The sequence below is a fragment of the Balearica regulorum genome, chromosome 5, assembly GCF_011004875.1.
Source record: "Balearica regulorum gibbericeps isolate bBalReg1 chromosome 5, bBalReg1.pri, whole genome shotgun sequence".
NCBI lineage: Eukaryota > Metazoa > Chordata > Aves > Gruiformes > Gruidae > Balearica > Balearica regulorum.
The window spans coordinates 38,615,181-38,637,256 of record NC_046188.1 but is presented as its reverse complement, the minus strand read 5'-3'; the positions used below and the strand labels follow the sequence as shown (position 1 = coordinate 38,637,256).

General features: G+C 45.1%; 1 protein-coding gene across 9 annotated transcripts in view; it reads right to left on the bottom strand.

The window, feature by feature from the left end:
- SMOC1 (SPARC related modular calcium binding 1) overlaps nucleotides 1-22,076 on the bottom strand; it is a 137,675-nt gene that overhangs the window by 5,146 nt on the left and 110,453 nt on the right. For 5 of the 9 annotated variants that reach the window (XM_075754232.1, XM_075754230.1, XM_075754231.1 and 2 more), the window contains exons 8-12: nucleotides 21,148-21,340; nucleotides 20,188-20,270; nucleotides 16,476-16,581; nucleotides 6,487-6,734; nucleotides 353-403 (exon numbers count right to left, since the gene is read on the bottom strand). In XM_075754232.1, the coding sequence (XP_075610347.1) occupies nucleotides 353-403; nucleotides 6,487-6,734; nucleotides 16,476-16,581; nucleotides 20,188-20,270; nucleotides 21,148-21,340 (681 nt within the window). The remainder of the gene's footprint in view (nucleotides 1-352; nucleotides 404-6,486; nucleotides 6,735-16,475; nucleotides 16,582-20,187; nucleotides 20,271-21,147; nucleotides 21,341-22,076) is intronic. The other 4 variants (XM_075754233.1, XM_075754234.1, XM_075754235.1 and 1 more) reach the window with 2 other exon arrangements.

Sequence of the window (22,076 nt, the reverse complement as noted above, 5' to 3'; positions counted from 1 at the left end):
AAGAGTCTTCATGGGAACTTGTCCATGGAGTAATGTAACATAAACACAACAAATCACCTAAATCACTGCTTGCTAGAAGCAGGAAGAACAGGGCAGGGGAGTGTTCCTCCCATAGCTGCTGGATCCTATTCCAATTCCTTAGCAATATACTGTCTGCCCCTGCTAAAGACACAGTCCTGGACTTTGAAATGATGCAGTGTAGCTACGTGTTATATTCACGCCTCTTATGAACAACATTGGTTTCCAGCTGTTTCTATATTGCTATTCATGAACATAGGAGAGCAGGGGAGAATGAATTTTGGGACACATGGTTATCACAGAAAAAAAGGAAACATTTTGATAAGATACTCACTGAAAGGGTTAAGGCCTTGTCTTTTTCCATTGGGGAAACTGCTCAGGCTACCTGTAAAATCCAAGAACCACGTTAAAGGCAATAAATGCCGTGGCACGACTAAGGAGCCTCCCCACTGTCTGCTGCCAGAGGGCACGTTCAAAGCAGCTCCTCTGACTGAGCACACAGCGAGTCCTGCCAGCACTCCTTAAGATTCACATGCAAGAGTAAGACTAATTTGCTTGAGATGAGAGATGTTAAATACCTGGTGTTGCAGTAGCCAAACATCATGAAATCCAGAGGTTTGGTGGGGGCAAGAAGCAACAATTACAAGGTTAAACTAAACTGTAGAATGAGAAAGAAGAAAGGAAGGATGCAAGTAGTGCCATGAAGTTTCCTTAAATGTTTTTTGTTAACGGCAAGCAAAATAACATCATGTAGAAAGGGGGCAGCCAGAGAAGAGTGAAGGCATAGGCAATACAGATAGTCCAAGTTCACTAAATCTTTAGCTTGGACCAAACAATCAAACAGGTGCCTGAAATCAAAGACCAGAACTCATACGTGGCAGAAGGGCAGGGACAGACTGCAGAGCTGTGACTGTGTCTTGAGATACCGGCCCATGCACCCTACACCAGATGGAGCTCACAAGGGCTCTCACCTCAATAATAAACCTGTTCCTACCACGTGCTTGGTACAGACAGCTCAGGGATTACAGGATCATGTCACATTTCCTGCTAGTTGCTTGGTCTGATTTCAGATGAGGGATTAGGTGGAAATGGGAACTCCTGCTCCCAGCCAGAAGCAGTAAGCCTGTTGCCACCCTCCATTCTAGCCCAGCCTAAGAAGTATCTTTCATTTGTGCATGCATCTGACCTGATTGCTCAGCTTGCTTTGCGCATGAAGTACATTGCACACTTGCACACAGTGCAAGAGTAAGACAAGCAGAAGCTCAGAGAGCAGGGGTGAGACTGGGGAAGCCCCCGGGGGACGGGATGCTGGGCTGCATGACAGAACCGCTGGGAAGGAAAAGAGAAGGGGAAAGAAAAGTGGTGATGGTTGAGTTTGAAATGGGTCGCAAAGCACAACCTGTTGGCTTTTGAGATCATTAATAAGAGAAACTGTATAAACACAGTAAGTTATTTCAAGGCCCCTGAACGCCAGCCTCGTATCAGCCATCTGCCCTGGCGAGATCAGAGGAACCGCTGTTCGCTTATTTCTGCGCCCGTGTATAAAACGCAGAGCTCCGTTGCCAAGAGGCAGATTCCTCCAGAGCTAATTGGGACTCTCCCGAGGAGCCGGCAGTAAAAACCCAGGGCTTTTACGAGCCGTCGCATCCTCCGGCTGGCTGGAGCCGCGGAGCCGGGCCGCTCCCGGGGCCCTGGAGGGCGCTGCTGGGCCGCGCACGGCCCGGCCCCGGCCGGCTGCCTGGGTAAGGAAAAGGCATCCGGAAAAAACCCAAACCCGAACCTTTTGCACCCAGTGCAGCTAAACCGACGGTGCGTCGCCGTGAATGAGACCTATTTGTCTTCGGGAAGAGGCGGGGAGCTCCGGGTGAGTTGATTCCAAAGGCGGGGAGCAGCCCTGGCGTGGGCGCGGTGCTGCAGGCCGCGCAGGCCGCGCCTTTCCAGCAGCACGGCGGGGCGCTGTGCTTCCCGCGGGAACGGCCCCGAACGTCCCTGCCGGGAAACGACCCCGAAGCTCATCACCTGTCGCTCCAAAGGCAGCGAGTATTGCCTTCAGCCTTCTGCCTAAACACAGAAGACAAACCCCCTCCAAAGCAACACTGCACCGAGCGTAAAGTTGACATGAAAGAGAGGAAGGAATGCGGCAGATGGTGACAGCGGGTTACAACATGTACCTGGGAAGCCTTTGGGTGTTAAAGGGTAACATCCCATCATTCAGTAAGCTTCATAATGCAGAGTATTTGCTCAGCCTCACAAGTACACTATTTTGGGTAACAATTCTAGCCAGTCTGGATTAGGCCACGTGTCTTGTGCAAGGAAAAGCCCCAAGGAAACCCCGGCAGCTTTTTATAGGTAGAAATGATTCCTCAGACTTACCAAGCAAAGCTCTCGCCTTTCATGGGGGAGGAACACGCTACCGCAAGCCTTATTGTGTGTTCCCAACACAATACTGATGTCCTGATTCATACTAACCATCAGAAACTTTCCTCAAGATTAAAGGTGACAAACTATAGCATCTCTATTGAGCTCCGAAGGGGGATATCTGAACAAGGCAAACAAAACCAAGCACTGAACCAGTGGAACTCATTTACCTTCTAATCTAATTGTAATTAGATATATTCTGAATTTCCTTTTTATTAACTCAGTTGTTACCTGGTGACAGTTTTCTCGTAGCCTCCCAGACTGTTGTCAGCTTTCTACCATCATCGATCCAGAGGCTTTTCCCAGGTGACTGCTCCTTGCTACCTGCTCCCACACAGCTGCTTGCACAGCAGTGACACAGAGCATCCTCATTCCCAGAAGCCTCCTAAGCATGCAGAGACTCAGTTTCTTCTGCAGATACCAGTAAGAAGGGTCTCAAACATCACTGAATTAAATCTGCTGTTTAGATTGTCCATTATTTTTCCTTCTTTCTGTAGTATTTGCTCAGCTCCAGTAGAAAGTGACATGCTGTTTAATTACACACACACACACTTTTTAATTAAGACATTTTGATCCTGTTTCTGGACTGTGCTCTTGGTAGCTGGCTGCTTGGCAGAGACAGTGGCCAGGTTCCACCCCAGAAGTCCTCATGGCCTGTGAAGCACGCCCAACACCTACCATCTGACAAGCTCTTGGATGGCAAAGCTATCATGGGATCTGAACTGGCAGAAGGAAACTTCCCGTCAGCTGGCGGAGGGACATTTCTTCGCTGCTTAATCCCTTAGCTCCTCTTTGGGCAGGCACAAAATGCTGACTTTGTCTTCTGAATTTGGAAGAATGTAGAGGTAAAAAACTCCAGCATTTTTCAGCCAGCACGACTAGAATAAGCCTTGCTCAGATCTACAGTCCTCCTCTCTAAGATCACTGGACTCCAATTAATCTTGGGTCCAGTAACGCTCCAGCAAAGCTTTCCAGTGTGTGTCTATCTCCTCTCAAGGACCCTGCCTTTTGACTAATGCAGAAAGCTAAATTTGTTCTTTGATCACAGATGGTTCCCCCCTTAACTCAGGCTATGCAGACTGCACTGATGAATGCTAACTTTTAACAGGCTGTAAATCAGTCTGTTTTCCTCCCACAATTCCTCAAACAGACAATCCTAGATCAAATGATGGCAAAGACTGTTTCTGGCATACTCCGAGCTACAAGCGCTCCCTACTTGTTCTGCCCCAGTTTAAGAAACCATTTGCAGGCTTGTGCAAGCCCTCAAAGGCTGCCTCTATGTGGCTACTCTGTTCCAGATCCAGGGACAGCATTTTTCCATCCGAGTTGCCCTAATAGAAACACATCTGGTTTAAGTAGAGGGGCAAAAGCTGTGCAAAGTGGCCAACAGACCTAGCAAATTTCTCAGCAACTTTCTGGGTCATCATAAGGATGGAAAAGAGGAAGGGTTGCTGGCAGACTGACAGCTATTCCCCTCACTGAAGAACCACTGGCTGGCAGCACCCACATATTAGGTTACCACAGGCATCAAGAAAACCTGCTGAGGAGGGGAAGACAGACAGAACTATGCATCTCAGATTTGATCCTAAGCTGGAAAGAGCTCAGATTCAGGTTTGTCGTCTTTATGAATATCCCAGCTGAATCCTCCCACATAAATCTTGTTTATTTAGACTATCTAGTGCCCAAGAGGCATATAACAGTGCTGATTTATCTATGCCCTGTGCTTCCTTCAAGCAACACTATTTCCATGTTTGGATGGAACTGGCCACAGGGAAGAAGAAAAAAAAAAAAAAAAAAGCAAAACACTGACAAAAATGTAGAAGCCTTAACATTTGTTTTCCTCAGCATCCCAAACCCTACAAAAATTTGTATTAAGTTTTATTTTCAAAATCATTACAAGTGTTCAGTTTGCCTAGCAGGAGGCACATGGAATGATGACCCACTTCATTTTAGTCCGTATGCTGCCGAATACCCAACCAGGATTTGGAATATCTGAGGCAAGTTCATTTGTAATGAAGTATATCAAGGGGAAATGATGACTTTCCTCGCTTCCCTCCAACCCTTCCTCATCCAATCCAGACCAGAAAAACCTTTCCAGCAAAGCTTTTGTTGAAACAGAAACATTTCCATGAAAAGTTTTGGTTTCATCTGACTGGCAGTTTACAACTGAAAGTACATCATCAAAAAGGTTCCCAACTAGCTCTTGGCTTGGACCCACAGTGACCTCAGCCCCAGCAGATGTTTGGAGGCCACGGTACGGAGAAAGAAACAGAGAGCAAATACATGGACTAGTTGACTGACTGCATGCACCCATGATCAGGATAAGCTGGAGAAGGGGTAAGCTACTGATTATTTCTTAATTTAGAAGTTCTTGTGAATAGAAAGCAGAGCAAACATGTCATCTACCACCTCACAAATTCATAACTTCTTAAAAAAGATCCATCACAAACTTGCTTACTGCATGTCTAGAGTACTCTTCCCTCAGTTTTTTCCTACATGTTAGTACCTGCTCCCTGCACTAATCCCTCCACTGCATTTTGGCCCCCCTTGGTCCTCCTTCCACATAACTTACCCATTTATCTTTGATCCTCAGGGCCTATCAGGCCTTTAGTAGGTATGTGGAACTGTATGATCAAACAAGGTCAGAGCCCCTTTTTGCATACAATCCTGTCCTCAGACAATGGAAGAAACCATGAAAGGTCAAAGCTGTGTTCTCAGCAAATAGTTGGGCAATCAGACACTTACAATAATGTCTCACTGCTTTCTTTCCCCTTCACATGGGCTCAAAGATTCATGTTTTCTTCCTTCTCTCCTTTTCCCCCCCGCCCCCTTTCCATAAACTAAATTTTGAACAGTCGGTTGGGCAAAGCAGGAGATTCCAGAGAGTCTTATTCCAGGCCAAATAGCAATAAAACTCATTTGGCATATTCATCTTATTGGGAAGGTAATAAAATTAAGGAACAGGGTTGCTATTTTGGAATGTCATTCCTCAGTACCAACAACTAAGAAAAAAAACTTCCACTGAGCTAGGGAAGCTAAATGCTTCTCACAGCTGACAAGTAATGCAGCAGGCTTGTTATAACTAAGATGTTTGCAGAGCACCTAGAAAGGGCAACTTCTCAACACCCAAATGCACCAACAACTCCCTTCCCACTTGTGCTAAACCTGAGGAAAGAATTAAGGAAAGGTTAAGCCTGGAGAAAGCTACCCACCTTTCCCCAACTGGCACGACGGTTATAACAAGAGCTGTCCGCGCTGCCAAAACACCTGCACAGGAAATTAGCTTGCTTTCTCCTGCCAAGCAAGTCTGCCCACAGTCAAGAATGACTGATAATTATTGAATTTGGGTTGAACAGTTGCAATTCATAAAATTTCCAAAAATATCAGTTTGGTCCAGGTTCCAACAGAAGATGAGGTGAAGATGAAAGAGGAAGAAAAGGAAGGAGGGCGGGTTGGTTGCTCAGGCACTAACCAGAAAGGAAAATACGTTATTCATATGCCCTATTTCTTCCTCAATCTTAAAGCACAATTTAACTCTGAAAAAGGGCAACAGTACAGCCCTGCACTTTCTTTCTGAGTTGTTCTCTCTGCGTCATCCACTTCCCTGCATGCTGGATTTAGCAATGAAAATAAATATTATTTCTGTTAGTCAACAGGGTCTCTGGAGAAGGACTGGGTCTGTGCTGGCTCATACATCATCCAACCTACATGGTTGAGACAACAGAATATTGTTAGCAGTGTATTACTCAGAAGGGACCTGATCTGAACTACAGTTTCCAAGGACTTCTACAGTACAAGCAGGGTTCTGGGCAAGGCTCATCTTTTTGCCCTGTTTCTATATAGCGCTTAGCACAAAGGTCCACGATAAAGGATAAAAGACAGAGCCATAACACAAATAATGAACTACATTTGCACAGCAGGGTATTAATCCCACTCATTTTCTCAAACTGTGGCACTTTTGAATCACCTGGGAGAAAACAGATTCCTGAGCTTGCTGTAACTCCATGTCAGTCTTTTATTCTCATGCAACGGGGAAGGAAAGGCACTCACCTCCTTCCTTGCTGACTCCCAAGCATCCCTTCAGCTCCTGAAGCGAGATCGACTTGTCCTTGTTGAGGTCACAGTAGTCAGTGAAACGTCGGGCACATTTCTTGGGCTTGGCTTTCTTCTTTACATAACGCTTGAAAGGCTTCAGCTCCCGCTTGTTGATGTCATTGCTGCTGTTGTTGTCCAGCTGGCTGAAGTACCAGTGTACCACTCGCTCCTCCAGTGTGTGGCTGGGGTCTGGCTCAGAGAATCTGGAACAGAGAAAGCACAGACCCCCGACAAGTGGGTGCTCTCACCGACACTGTCAAGCACGTGCTGAGGAGCCAGAGCTGCGTGCCGAGCCAGACACGCACTATGCCATATTTAAAGCAGGCAAAATACGCAGGTCTTGCATTCTCCTCCTTTTAGCTGGGCTCTTTTGAGAGAGATGAACTTTTTCTAAAAATGTCCTTTAGCATTAACAAATGGACCTAAGAGATTCGTGAACACTGATAACCTCAGTAGCTCTGGTTCTCCTCACACCAGTTGCTGAAATTCTGCCTAATCCCAGAAGGATCTCCCTTTAGAGGGCAAGAGGCAATCTCCATGGTCCTTTTGACCCTTGGACTCCCATTCAAGTTACCAGCAGGAGAGCTGTGAGTGTCAGCTGTCACAGTAGTTTCTGTGATAGAAGAACATCTAGACTTCAGAAAGGGAACAAATTAATTTAATACAAGACACATTCATTATTTGAAAATGTCCTTGGCAAGATGCAACATTCCTGCTGTATCTATTTATACGATCTGAACTCCTGTGCTGTATTTTCAGCATATTTAATGCTTTTCACATGGTTGATTTATACACAAGAATTCCACAGCAGACAAGCACCACAAATCCATTAAAAGCAATACTACAGAACTGGCAACTTCAGTTTGCTTCATTTCTTACTCATTGTGATATTACCAGTTTGACATTACTTGGCTCACATTTTCTTTCTGTGGACAACAACAAACAATATCAGAGAGGAGGAAAAGAGGAGCAGGAAGAAAAGCAACAGCTGAAGATACACAAATAGAGAACGCTGCTATTCAATGTCAAGCCATCACTGAATAGGCACTGTTATGTCATGCCATTTAAGCAGTGTCTGGTGCTCTGCAGCAGCAGCAGCAAAGGGGTTATTCCTCAGTGATATGGAGAACCAGGAAAGAAACTCTTTCTAAAGAAGAATTCTTTAAAAATTATGCTAGGCTAGTCCATCTTTTCTCCATGTGATGAGTGTGCCAACAGAGAAAGCTGAAATGATGCTGAAATGAGGCTGTGACTTGAGCCTTTTTCTGCCCAAGAATAAAGCGTTTCAGTGCATAGAAATTAGTGGATAGGTAGTCAGACACACTACACTGGCACTGGTTGCTCTGACGAATTCCAGGAGACACCTCCAGCTGCTGCCTAATTCCTTCCCCAGCAGTGAGAGAGGGACAGTCGTGTGCTGCAGGCAGCCAGGTTCTGGTGTGAGTTTGGGGCATTCTGGTGTGAGATGGGGAAATATGAACCCAGGTACCTTCTAAAATGCACTTTAAGACTGTCACCAACCTTGTTTCAGAAACTGGTAGGATACATATTCAAGCAGTCACTGAAAATTTCTTTTTTGGGAACTAGAAGGGAGAAAATTCTTTTGATCTTCCAGTATGGCCAGTTTTGTCTCAAACACAGCTACAGTGCTTGAAAAATAAAAACCTCACCCTACGGCCATGGTAATTTAAATCACTAGTGAAGGGGAGTCTGCAATATGCAGAAAGCAAGCACTGGAGCTTAGGTGGAGAATAGAGATTTCCATTGACCTTCCCGATAGCTTTCACAAATGACAATACAATCTAGAAAGGTAGCCCCTATCCAGAGACACCTGGATCCTTGAAACAAGTAAACACACACAGCAGGGAGAGGCAAATAAACTGCACAACATTTTTCCCAAGGTTTTACTTGAAACTCTCTCCATCGTTTAATTCTTAGCTGAGAAGCAGCCTGGCATTCAGTCACAGCATCTGGCCAATGTACAGTAGGATAAGCACTGTCGGGGAGGAAGAGGAGGTTGGGAATAAGTTTGGCTTAGTTTTGCAAGCCAAACTACAAGGCAAGCCCCTGGAGCCACCTATTGACAAGCAGAAATTGCAAAAATCTCCCCAGGAAGCTAAGGGAGTGCCTAGATTTTTCAGAGCCTTGAAACTGTATGTGATGACCAGGATGACAGGAGAGAATAAAAACGCATCCTGTGGCTTGTTTTTATGACATTTATGAACACAGTCATTGGCCTCTCTCCCTTTTGGAAATGACCTGGCTATCATTTGAAGACTAGCATGTTTCCAACAGCTACAGGGAATTTCTGTATTGCAAGGGACAATATTCTGGTTTTGCTGAGATAGAGAAAAAAGCCTGAGCTTTTGCATGTGAGATTCCCCTTGTCCACACCTTGGCCTGACCTTTGTTTCCTGAAGACCTACAACTGGAGAGGCAGAAATGGAGAAAATAGCAGAGTATCTTAGAACCAACAGCAGAAAGACAACAGACAGGAACACAAGTTTCTCTGCTGAAGAGACACTCGGAAGCAGGAATTAAAAGTGCCTCTTTTTCAGAGGCACACCAAGGAGGAGCTCCTATGAGTTACCAAGAGAGGCAATATAGCTCTCTTCAGCACTTCCATAAAGAAAATGAGGCAAATCCACAGGCTAATACAAATACATTGACTCATGAGGTGATGATACACCAATTTTTGCCATTACAAACATGCTGAGAGCTCACACTAAAAACTGCAGCATCCTAATGAAGCTAAAGGGAGGTAGCTTAACTGGTGTGATTGTAGGAGGAAGGAAGATACAGTAATTTCTGAGGTTTTACCACTTCCTGTTGGCTGGCTTAGTGGGACTGCAGTTCCTGAGTTGGTTGCCTGCCCTTTCTGATGATCATCTGGAAGCCCCAGCACAGGAAGAATCCACATCATCTCAGTGCAGCCATATCTCCCTGGCTCTTGAAATTACATGATACACTAAAGAAGGCTGAGGTTACAACATCATATCTATCTTGACTGACGGCTGGCCATGCAAGACACTTACGCACCATCCATGAAACATGAATTGGAGCAATTTCACAGCACTGTTAAGCCACCTAGCTTTGATGATGTGCCATGACAACAGCCATACCCAGTGGGGCAGCTGAAATAAATCTGGGGGCTCTAATTGTCCTGCAAGCACAAACTTTGCAGGAGTATTCCAGGGGAATTTCCCTCTATTACTTCTCCATTGCTGTTGCAAGAGAAATGAATCAACCCTCAGATGCAAACTTCATTTGCTGGGCTGCCTCTCCACTCATTCAGACCATAAAGGAATCAGAAAAAACAAGAGAGAACAAAACTGCTTTGTACATTCTCAACTCCCAGCAAAACAACATCTCTTCCTCTAACACCAGTCACACAAAAATCCACTGGATTCCCGTCTCTCACTCCAGTGTTGTAGCAGCTAAGACAGACATTACCAAAATGCAGCCAGCCTTCTCATGTTCACTACATTACAGCTGTACTTAACTTTTCTTCCTAATTGTTCCTCTTTAGCACTCTATGGCAAAACAATCACTCCTAAAGAATGAGTGCTGGGGAAGCAAAAAGTTCTGTCCAAGCTGATTTTCCAAATCTAACCTGCTATCACAGGATCGCTTCCGTACATAAGCCAGCAAGTTTAGCTCCATTATGCAGCATAAACCCACCTACGGTCCAACAATGAAGAGAAGCACGGCCTGTCATTAACAGCCTAAGACAGGGAACCGGCTCTCTCAGCTTTCTTACAAGTTTGTTGGCATCTAGTATATAGTCTTCTCTATGAGGCTTTTGCTCCTCCTCCTGTATAACATGCTATCAGTTCCCTTATAAGAGGAGAATATTTATTTCTTAGGTGCTTATGCTTGGAGATACATGGGTTAAGGTACTGTTACTTTTAACAATACTATTTTCTAGTCAAGACACGCTTCCACAGAATACTTCCATATCATCTGGTGTAACTGGGGTACAAGCAGAAAGCAAAGAGGCTATGAAAAATCATGGACATGTACTTTTGCATCTGCACTGAATTCTGGGGCAGAGAGGGAAGAATATGCCAAAATATCAAATAGACAGCTTGAATATGCACTTTGCATACAGTCTGTAATGCTTTCCAGCCCTTGAGACCCCTTGCAAGAAAGGAGGAGTTAGCTCAGTGGGAAGGAGAGGAGGTATATAGGGTAAAGTATACAAGAGCAGCAAGTGTCATGCATTACTCACAGAATTGTGTACAGTGTGCAATCACATCATCCTCCATAGAACTGTGCTGTCAAAGCGTAATATGTCCCACTAAATTTTCTAAGTAAACTCAAGTCCATTCCTACCAAAGCTGGTCCTTTGCTCCCTGAACACTTGCAGCCCCACTGCATCCCACTACACAGGCTGCACGGACCCACAGTACTGTTGCAGTGACAGAAAATCCTAATACAAAATACTGCTTGGACAGCAAGCAAGGTTGTGGTCTCTGAAGTACCCAGCAGATGATAGTCTGTTTGAAGACCTTCAGAAAACCTGTTCTTTTGTAATACAAACTTTATGTAGCAACAATAGCAGCTGAGGCAGAAGGAGGGAAGGGGAGTAAGACCAGCCTAACATCACCTAACTGGACTGCAAACAGAGACTATAAACCAAAGGGAGCTGTTCCAGGATGAAAGAACACTGATGGACAAGAAGCTGCTAGCAGAAGCAACAGAGTAGAACAAAAATTAGTCCAGCATCCACTCTCAACACACAAGGTATGTTTTGTGGTCAGGATGTCTACAGGAGTTAAAGTTGTAAGTTTCTACAACTTGAAAATACTTTGTGAGGACACATACCATGCTTGGTGCTGTTGCTGAATGAAGAACGGATGAGAGTGAGGCAAAAGAAATGACAGGACTGACCCTGCCAAGTCAATGCCCATGACAGCATTGATGATGTCCACTAAGGTGCCTGCAGGGAGCGGTAGGAAATTATGAGTTTAACACAGGGGGGTAAAATTCAGAATTGTTCTTGTTCTGCATCCACTTCTTACTCTCCTTTTGTTGTTGTTTGAAGTTTTCTGTTCTAAACTTAAACGCTGTAACAGTGGAACACAGCTTGAATCAAAGAGGCTTACTCTAATGGAATTGCAAAAGGATCCTGTATTTGTTTTATTATTCTCCCCTTCCTGTAGCCAAAGAATCAAGAAACCAACAGAAAACTAAGCTGTGTTCAGACTAAACAAAAGGGTACTACACAGTCCAAATTCATTACAGGGACTGCGTAATTCCTCTACAGTTAAAACTTAAGTTTTCCTATTACAGGCCCAGTTTCTTCCTCTCCTCCAGCTAAGTAGTGTATGAAACATTATTCTGAACACAACTTTTCTGAAGATTGTGGGATAAATCATTTAGAAAGTTTAAAAATCACCTCCCTTCACTCCTCATTGACTGCTCAAAGATCCTCCTCTTACATGAACTCTCCCATATCTTTAATTAGGCTAGAATTTCCATAGGAGCACAAAGAGAAGTTGGTATCCAACTTCAATTGAAATGCAATAGGAGTTGGGCATTAACTTCCCTGCACTGTTTGAAAGTGTCAATCTTTATTAAAACATGGCTCGACTTCAGAACACCCTGGAGATGTGCTGAGCTGTGCTTGCCTGCTTCAAACTGCTCAACCAGAGCATGAAAGGGAACCTTGGGGGCAATTTTCTGAAGTACTTTTTAGGGCTATTACATGGGGAATAATTGGCAACTTAAAATGAAGGGACACAGCTGCTGTGTTACATGATAAGGGTGGCTGTTGTAAGCTGCCCTTTTAACCCTAAATTCCACAGGACAGTAATATTTTTGCTGATAATGTAGCAAGCCATAGTACACACATTTTGGCAACTAAAATTAACTTCTGAATTGGCAGGGACAAAAGGGAGTTTCTCAGATCAGGGAAACCCAGGCTGGGATCCCTTTTGGTCTATTTTAGTTGAGGCCCTGTGTAATATGAATATGGCCAAATTAGAAAATAGGCTAAAATGTACTAAAGTGAAGTATAAATCTTAAAAAGTGCTGCTCCTATTGTATAGGATTTATACGTGAACAATTTCTACTATGTGTTTTTTCAAAAAGGATAACAAACACTGGTTAATAAACCAATTTCCTACAAGTGCTCCCTTAATTACTTTGAAAACATACAGTAACAAGATGTGCCTTGGAGTTATTACATAAACTTAAAATTAAGAATGAATTTTACCAGAGATTTTCTGTTTCAAAAGTCTAAATGAAGTCTCCTTGGCTATTTTGCTGTAATATAAACCAGGGCCACAAGGAAGGGAAGTTCTCGTCTCATTTACATCATTGTAAAGCAAGAGTAACTCAATTAAAGTCAATAGCTTTGAACTTGCTTAAACGAGACAAGACCTATAAGGGATTACAAGGTTGTTTTAAGCATGCCCAATAAAAAAAAAAAAGTCTTATCAGGTTTTTCTTACATGGCCCGCAGCAATCCAAGTTGTACAGCCTCACTTTGCTGCTACTAGATTGCTCTTGTGTGTGCCAAGTATAAAGTGTGCAGTTTAGCACAGCTCTATGTAGTATTTTAAATGCAGATCTCTAATTTCTCCACATGCTCCTCTGCCCCCCCCCAAAAAAAGCTAATACAGACATTAATTGCAAAGCCACAAATAACTTTGCAGCATAAATACATAAAATCTTGAAGATGAAGACACTCAGCAAATGTAGGAAGTTTTCACTTGCATATCCAGATTCAGACTGAAGGCAGCAGGGTAATTTAATCTGATTTCCTGTATATCATACTCACAGAATGTGAATCAAATTACTCTTAGGACCATAACTTGGGTTAGACTAAAGCAAGTCTTTCTGAAAGGCATCAGGCCTAAGATGAAAGACTTAGAGAGAGGGGATCTGTCACCTCCTTCATGACTTCATTTTGCCTTAGAATTGCCCTTGCTTTAAAGAAATTTTGATCACAAGTTTGTTTATATTCAGCTAATCATGTTCTTCCCTGGTAGACTAAAGAGTCTGCAGAGCTTTTTGTCCCTATGGAGATACTCAGATTATACAAAATCATCTTTCAGCCTTTTTTTTTTTCTCCTCTTCTTTCTTTCACTACCCTAAGGAAGGCTGAGCTCCTTAACACTCTCACTGTTAGGCTTTTTCAGGCCTTGACACTTCAGGCTCTTCTCTGTGTTTGGTCCTATATTTTAATGTGGATACTAAAGATGTATATTGTATGCCAATATCATCTCTCTGCTGCCATGGAGAAACAGGAATACTCCCCACCTTCCCTAAAACTCCTACTTGCTGCTTCTCCGATTGATTAAAATGCATAGAATCATAGAATGGTTTGGGTTGGAAGGGACCTTAAAGATCATCTAGTTCCAACCCCCCTGCTGGGGGCAGGGACACCCTCCACTAGACCAGGTTGCTCAAAGCCTCATCCAACCTGGTCTTAAACACTTCTAGGGATTAGGACAATATATGGGACCAATTGACATGGGGGTACAGCTCACCGTTTGCCTGGCCTGCCCTCTGCAACAGCCATAAGCTTTACTGGTGATATGTTAAAAATGTACCTGAGATCATTGGACACATTTGTTCAGACTTTAAAAAAGGTCCAGGAGAATGAAATGCTGAACACTGTAAATGAACAGAAGAAGGGAGGGTACAGAGGGAACCAGTGCGTATTTAAATAGAGAACCTGTTCTGCCATCATTATGGCAAAGATGGAGAAAAGCCTGCAATAAGTCTTACTTGCCTCACAAGTAAGAAAACCGACATTAAAACTAACATGACTGACATTAAGAAAAATCAGATAGCCAGATCTCTAGCTTTTCTTTGAACATGACCTTCTCAGCAAACCTGGGCCAGAGAGATGCAGGATAAGCACTGTCATAAATCCAGTGTTTTGTTATTTGTTAAGGTTAAAAATGAATTAGCCTCACAACCCTATAAATAAAATACCCCTGTGTCTTGGAAAAAGAGCTTCATTTCCAGTGCCAAAGGGAAGTTAGGTTACCCAGACAATTTGAGATATTCCTGAAGAGAGGACTCAGGACATTCCTCCTCTTGGGAAACTTGGAAAGCAGGACTCATTGCACAGAGACAGCTTCCCAACTCTCCAAACTCATATGAAATGAAAGCTGTACTGATTAAACTTTTATTTAAGTACCCCAAATTCCTTGAAATGCTTTTCTTTGCAAAATAAATGGTCCCATCATGTCATGGTGGGACGGAAAAACTTGACGTACGTTCTTTGGGGTATGCGCTTAGCCTAGCTGATGCACATGGAAGTTTACGCCAGAGCAGCTTCCTGAATTTAATCGTGGCTGTGGGCAGGCAGAGTATTTGGGTGGCAGCAGTCTTTCGCCTTACAAAGGACGGCCTGCTAAAAGATTTCTTTCTCCCCTTGCAACTGGGCTGCCAACACTGGAGCTGAAAATAAATCAACATGAGGACTGTGTGAAGAGCTGCACAGTGAAAAATTCTACCAGAAAGGCCTCTATTGAAAGCTGAGAAATACACAAAGCTTGGGGAACATTAGGAAGCAAGCCTGCTGGTTTATAGAAGTGCAGTGGGGGCATACATCTCTGGTCTCTACAATATTGGTTTATATTAAGCTTTATTTTAAGAGCGATGATTACATTGGCTGGGTTTCAGTTCCCGTGCCAAAGATGCCAAATAAATATCAAATACTCTCCAGGGCTTCCCGCCACCCCTACCCACTGCATTTGAACCATGCAAATTAGACAGAATTGACATTGGAATGCTTATGGCTGGGAGAGAACGACGTATTTCCCATCCTTGGGGCATTTTTCATCCTGTTTATATGAATACAGACATGCTAGGCATATACTACTAATTCGACGGGTTACAGAATATTCAGCGTGCAGGCACTCAGCCACTGGCCTGATTTGTAAGGTCCAAACACGAAGTTAAAACCATATGGGCTCACAAGCAATCCATACTGAAACCAAGAGGCACAGAGGTGCCACCCAGGCAGATTTTTGTCTTGAGTACTTAAAGATGGCACTGCTTCCTTCTACATTTTGAAAGAGGAAAGAAGGGGATCAATATCACTCTCGATACATTGGAGGAATACCCACAGAAGTAACACATGCACAGAGGCACCTCCTTCATCTCTACATCCCTATGAACACAAGCACAGTATTCGTTGTGGCATCGCTGCATGTTAAACTAGCACTGACCCCTTTTCTAGCTGGGGGAATCCAGAAGCATAGAAGCCTTGCATAGATGAAGCAATATAGTGCTGCTTTTAAATCCATCACAGTCCATTCTCAATGGCCTGTCCTGCTGCAGCATCGCAGCTGCTGCACTAAGGGGATTTGCTGTTACCAAGCAGAAGGGGGAGACAAGACCTCAGCTTTTCTCCAGTTCCCCAAAACGCAGACTTCTGCCCACCTCTTGCAACAGGCCTGACCTGCTGCTCCTTCCATGAGGGATGAGCAGGCAGCCGGTCAGAGGGGAGGGCCATGAAAAACAGCTCCTCTCCTCATCGGCAGGCTGGCTCGGGCCCCACAGCAAAACCACAGCACTGGTACTGCCAAGAATTCAGTTTGCATTCTTCACTCCCCATGGTAGCCGCTAGGCCACATGGTCTCCTTCAATCCATTTGCATTTTATTAGGTCTTTTCATTCACCAGGCGACAAAAGAACAAGCCACTTCCTCCCACTGAGCTCTCATTTCACACTTCAAATGGGCTACACTAACCTTTATGGTGGAGCAGCTGCCAGGGCAGAGGGGCAGGAGGAGGCAGGCAGGGCTAGGATGACAGGACAGAGCAGTCTGAAGATGCAGCCTCGGCTCCTCTCCCAGCAACCCAGAGGAACCCGAATCAGCACAGAGCAACACCTTTCCCTCCCGGCCCCACCTCAGGGGCACCCAGAGCTCTGCAGCCACCTTAGTGGCATTCAGCCTGAGTGCTTTCTGGACTCACCTCCCACCCCCAGTAGGTGCTGCTGAGTTGATAGCCTGTACCATGTCCGTAGTCAGAGCATCAAGCAAGCTGGTAATAAATTCAACTTTCTTCCCTTCTGGGCAGCCTGCAGAAAGAAAAGAGAAGGTTTAATGCAGGAACACACAGGATTGTTCTCCTACCTCAGTTCAGCAAGGATCAGCCAGAACCTCCTTTGTTTGTAACATGGCAGCCATCATCACAGTCCCTAAGGAAAGGCAGAAGAATCCCTTAATGGGTTTCTCTGCATGGCAATTTGTCCTGCAGCTTTTGTGCAGGCACACACAGGGTCACCAACAATATCTGGCAGGAAGACAGTGTGGTTAGCTTTACGGCCTCTCCCAGTTCTCTACCAGCGTAACCACAGGGATGTGCTGGAAGTGCCTGGCAGACCGGGAGTTCCCATGGTGACACTTGCAGAGAAGTTTACAAAACAACTCATTACCTCCTGGGTCATCTTCCTCTGCAAACATGGCTGTTCTGAGGTCCCAACTGACTGCTTAAAGCTTCCCAAAGCATGGGCCAAAGCAAGGACTGCTGCTTGCACTCTCCTCTTCAGGCACAGAGAGTGTTGCCTGCCAGCAGCTACCACAATAATTCAGTTCTTTGCATGATCACACTGCATGGGAAATACGTCAGTCTAAGTCAACACGTGGTAATTGCCCCCAGTCACTGCTGGCTTAAGCAGGACAAAGCGGGCTGAAGACGAGCTTGGTAACTATTTCCATTACTTAGTGCTGAGGCCATCTAGTTCCCCACCGTCATAACCACAGTCTGACAGAGCTTCCTAGCCTTAACAGTGCCAGCCTGTTATGACACAGCTCAGAGGAAATTCTCCATCTCCTCACCTTTATGAGGCAACCTATGCCCTTTCCTTGTTTCTTAAAGGAGCAAAAGCATGCTTCATTTGCTACCATGTTAATACTGTAACAACGGCTCTAGCCTAGCAAGGAACAAGCTTACTTAACTTCAGCCCACCACCTCCAAAACTATTGTCCAAACCTCCCATCCTATTGTCTTCTCTTGATGTGACAGAAAAGCCATCACCAACTCCCTCACCTCTTCTCTTTCCCCAAACCACCATGCACTACCAATTAGTCAGCTGATTAAGGCACCAGCCATCAGAAAACAGCCTCCCCCAGCAACATACAGCAGTGTCAACACTTTCGGCTTTTCTCAGACAAGCAGAGAAGCACGTGTACCCCAAACAGAGCACCAGAAACTTAATGTAATCCCTTGACAGCTGAAAGCAGCTTGCAAATTGATTTGACAAAACCCCCTCCTTTGCAGTATTACAGGCTCTGTTCTCTGCAATAGCTAACCAACAGTCCCTCGCCTGTCTCCTGTATTATGTGCATTACACACACGCACACCCCTCAGCACTCGTTTGGCACATGGTCCAGAAAATGTCAGCATTGTAATGGGTAAGCTGCTATGGCAGCCAGAGTAGACCACTCACTTAAAGGAGCTTTTTGTTGCAGTAATGAGAAGGTTGAAAAACCATTTGCTAGAAGTCATCTCCCTGGGGCCTCAGCATCTCACCGTCTGCAGGAATTAGCAGCTTGCCATTTGCTATGTGCAAGCAACACTTTCCTTCCTTCTTTCTTTCTTCTGGCCACAGCCATGAAACGGTTTGTGAAGAGGGTATGTGTAGGTCCACAAGGATCTGGACTTATGTCTCCCCCACCTTGGCCTCTGCAGGGTCTCTTCACACAGGCCAAGGAGCATGCTGCCTGCAGCACTGAGCGTCTGAAGAACAGGCAAACCTCTAGAAGACGAATAAGGTACGGGGTCCCCCTTACAGAACTGAGTGCAAATGGAATGATCAGTCTCAAAGCAGGGTTTTCTCTTAAAATTCAGTTCTGCTAAGGAATAAGAGCAGAAAAAGAGAAGAAACATCCTCTATCACCCCCTGCAGCTCTGGCTCACCAATGAATTTTTGCATACAAGAGCAGCTAATCAAACAAACCTCAAGTCTGCACCAAAAGATCATGCAGCACAGCATCTCTCAGGCAGACAAACCAGGATCAGGTCCTCCATCTCCTTGTCCCTCCAGAGACAACGGTATTTTCAGTGACAGGAACCATCATGCCAGCCAATGCAGCCAAGCACAGACCTGAAAGTTTACTCAGGCACAGAAAAGTGGCTTGAGCTGAGGGGGGAACTCTCCTGGAGTCTGATGCTGGGACCAGATCACTAAGTTACAGAGCATCATGTGTCATCTTCTGCATCAAGCAGTTCCTGTCCCCTTGTCCAGCTACAGTGCAGAAGGGGAGGGAGAAGGGAAACGAAACCATTCTGTCTTCCTGAGAGATCAGAAAGAGAGTCTCAAAGAAAAAGCCCAAGAGCAAAGGATTTTCACAGAGGAGTTCTAGAGAGGTGGGGGTGGAGGGGGGGGAAGTGCAGGGAGAGGCAGTAAAGCAAGGGGAGAAGGGGATGGGGAAGAAAGGAAGTAAGGTTATTCTATTTTACTGCTATTTCCTAAGGAAAGGAGCCTTAATGCAATCATTTAGCTAGTTTCCCTACCCCTACCCCCCAAAGTAATACTTGAAACAATTGGCCAATTTCATTCGAATGTGAGAGGGAGGCAGAGAGGAAATTTCTATATGACTTGTGAAAATGAGGAGCTGCGTAGAAGAGAGCCCTACTGAGGGAAGAGTTGCTAAGCAGAAAGCTATAGGACCCAAGGTCAGGAGCCAGTAGGAGGAGAATTAAGAGACATAGAAGGCAAATCTGGAACAAATCTCATTTCCTTCGCTAACCTGCTCAGGGACAGCTCAATTTTCTCCTGGCCCTTTCTAGGGATAGCATAAAGTATATCCAGAGCTACCAGCTCTTTCTGCAGAGTTCTTGGTCTCTACCACTCCCTCATGGTGGAGAGGGACCCACTGTAGCTTCTGTTTTCAAGCAGTCAGCCCCCCACCCAGGAGAGCAATGGCTGACCTGTCAGTGAGGACCCCTCACTCTGCTCCTGAGAAAGACGGTGAGAAGGGAAAACCAGAGGGCAGGCAAGTAGGATAGCATTTTTAAGAGCTGCACAGACACCTATGCCCAGCACATCTTCCTAGCAGAAACTAGGTAGGCAAACAGTAAATTATGGCTTGTCACTCTGTTAAGAAGAAAAAGCAGAATATAAAACAAGCAACAATGCAAGATAAAGCAGTTCCTAGGCAGAAAATGAGGGATAAAGTCCAGCTACATGAAAAGCCAGCATTAAAGGACCTTAGTGTACCAGGAACGCTGCCCTGCCTGTCCGTGCAGTGTCAGGGACCCAGTTGGTCTACTGACAATTGCCAGCTGTGTCGTCTTCTGTTGCTCGGGGGCACCAAGCTGCTGAAAAGCCCTGCTATATGGAAAGGATCCTGTCCTGGCCAGGCTTTGAAGAAATTTCAATGCTGAGCCCATTCTTCCCCCAGGAGGCCTCCAGGCATCCAGGTTTCTTTTGTGAAAATTCTGATCCCAGACATGTTTTCAAAGGACAGACAGGCAATAAACCAGCCCCCAGGACACTCCCAGCCTTTTCCAGTTCATTGCTGAAACTGGAGGTGATCCAAAATAACACAGAATAAAATCCATAGTAAAACATGCATGGTGAGGGAAATTCCCCATCTCCTCAACAATATTCTCGGCCTCTTAAGAGTCCCAAGGTGAGACAAGGGAAGAAGGCAGAGACAGGATCTTCTTCCTCTCTGACCTGGAAGTTCTCTGTCCTTGAATGGATCATCAATCTCTGTGCTCTTCGATCTGGCATCACTTTCACACACTGGGGTCTCATAGCTGAAAAAGGAGAACAGCAGATGCTAAACTATGTGATATAGCTTTAGTGTCATCAGCTGGTTGCTAAGAGCTTGTGTCTTATTTGCTTACTGCAGGGGAAGCCTATAAACCTGCAGAAGAAGTCTTATTCTTAAGCATCTGTCTGCTTATGGACAGCCAGTAACAGCAGCAGAAGTGGAGAGAGAAGGAAGAGCATATTCTGAAGTCCGGTACCAGCCACCAACCCAAACCCACAAACAGCACAAGGCCCTCTTCCAACTCTTGTGGGCACAGGGTGAGCTTTTTTACAAAGCTGCCCATGCTCTGCAGAATCACTGGGTCTAGCAGACTTTAGGTCCCAAGTCCTACTGGCCTGGTTTTATAACTTGCAAGACCCACAATTTGTTTCCAAACTCCAAGTGAGAAAAGATTCCCCAAGTAGTTTTAAGATACAGTGTAACTTAAAGAAAAAAATCTATCACTGGCTTAAAACCTATCAAGGCACAAGCAAGCAGTCTTCTAATTCTGCACTGGTCAGGATCCAAGTGGCTGCAGCATGGAAGCATAAAGCAGAGGATAATAAAACAAAGCCACTTGTCTTTTCACTACTCATGCCCCTGATCTGTACTCTGTACCCTGCTTCCTGCTACCACCCAAAAACTACCAGCCAGAGGAAAAAAAAAGCCTGCTTTGCATGAATACTTAACACAGAGGAAAGTAAGGGCAGTAGTTACTATGTACCAGCCCCTAAAGAGAGGGAGCTGCATACTAACATTCAACAGGAAACATCACGTATGGCATTGCTAGCTCTAAGGAAGGACTGGTCTAGAAGTAGGAACTCATCTGATATAGCAACAGTATTTTTTTATATCTCATCTACCAGGCCTGTAGCTCTTACCGAGTGGAAGTACCAGGCAGGGGGCGTCCCGTGTCCACCAGGACACACCAGCAGTATCCAGTCGACTGGTGGCATTGCACTGGCTTGTACAGCCCTCCAGGAGCACACTCGGGGATGACAATACCCTCACGAGGGTTCTGCCTGGCCTCCTCCAGGGCACTCTGCCTTTCCTGGTCGCAGGAGTGAACTTTCTCTGGAAGATTAAAGGGAGGTTGGAGGGGGTGGAGAAAAAAGTCAAATCAAGATCACCTTCCTCAGCTCACCAGGACATGGGCATCCTTCACATCTGGAGACCTTTGTGTCCATTTCCTTCTCAGCAAACATCAGTATGCCTACGTCCCTAGGGACTTCTGGGTTGAGAGCTTCCTCCTACATTTTGCTGTGATACAAGAAGATTATGGAGTATAGACATTGACTGCTAAGTGCCCAGCAAGCCAGGAACAGCAGGAAAAACTATTCCCATTCAACTTGGGTTTGGGAACAGAGCTATCAGATAACAATAAATTCACTATTACTGCAGCGACAGGGTAAGCATTTCCCAGATGATGTTTTTTCATATCGAGAGATCCTAAATTGTGACTTGTATTTTCCCATGAAACAAAGGAGGCAAACACCCTGCCCTGCCCCACCGTCTCCTTCTCCAGACTGCAACACACACTTCCCTCCCAATAGCATCTCTCCAATGTGATCCCAAAAGGAGCAGAAGGTTGTGCTTTAACAGAACCTTATCCAATGCAGAGAGCACCTGCACGTACCTCAGCTGAGAACAGAACGGGATATCCCATTCTACCCACGCTTCTATCACCTCTCCAGCACACTCCACCATTGTGCTCACTTGGAAAATGGAGGGCACCCAATATTGCTTTCTACCAAGGGGTAGGTAGGACCCTGTCCCTCAATAACTTATTACACAGAAAAGGTTACTTACA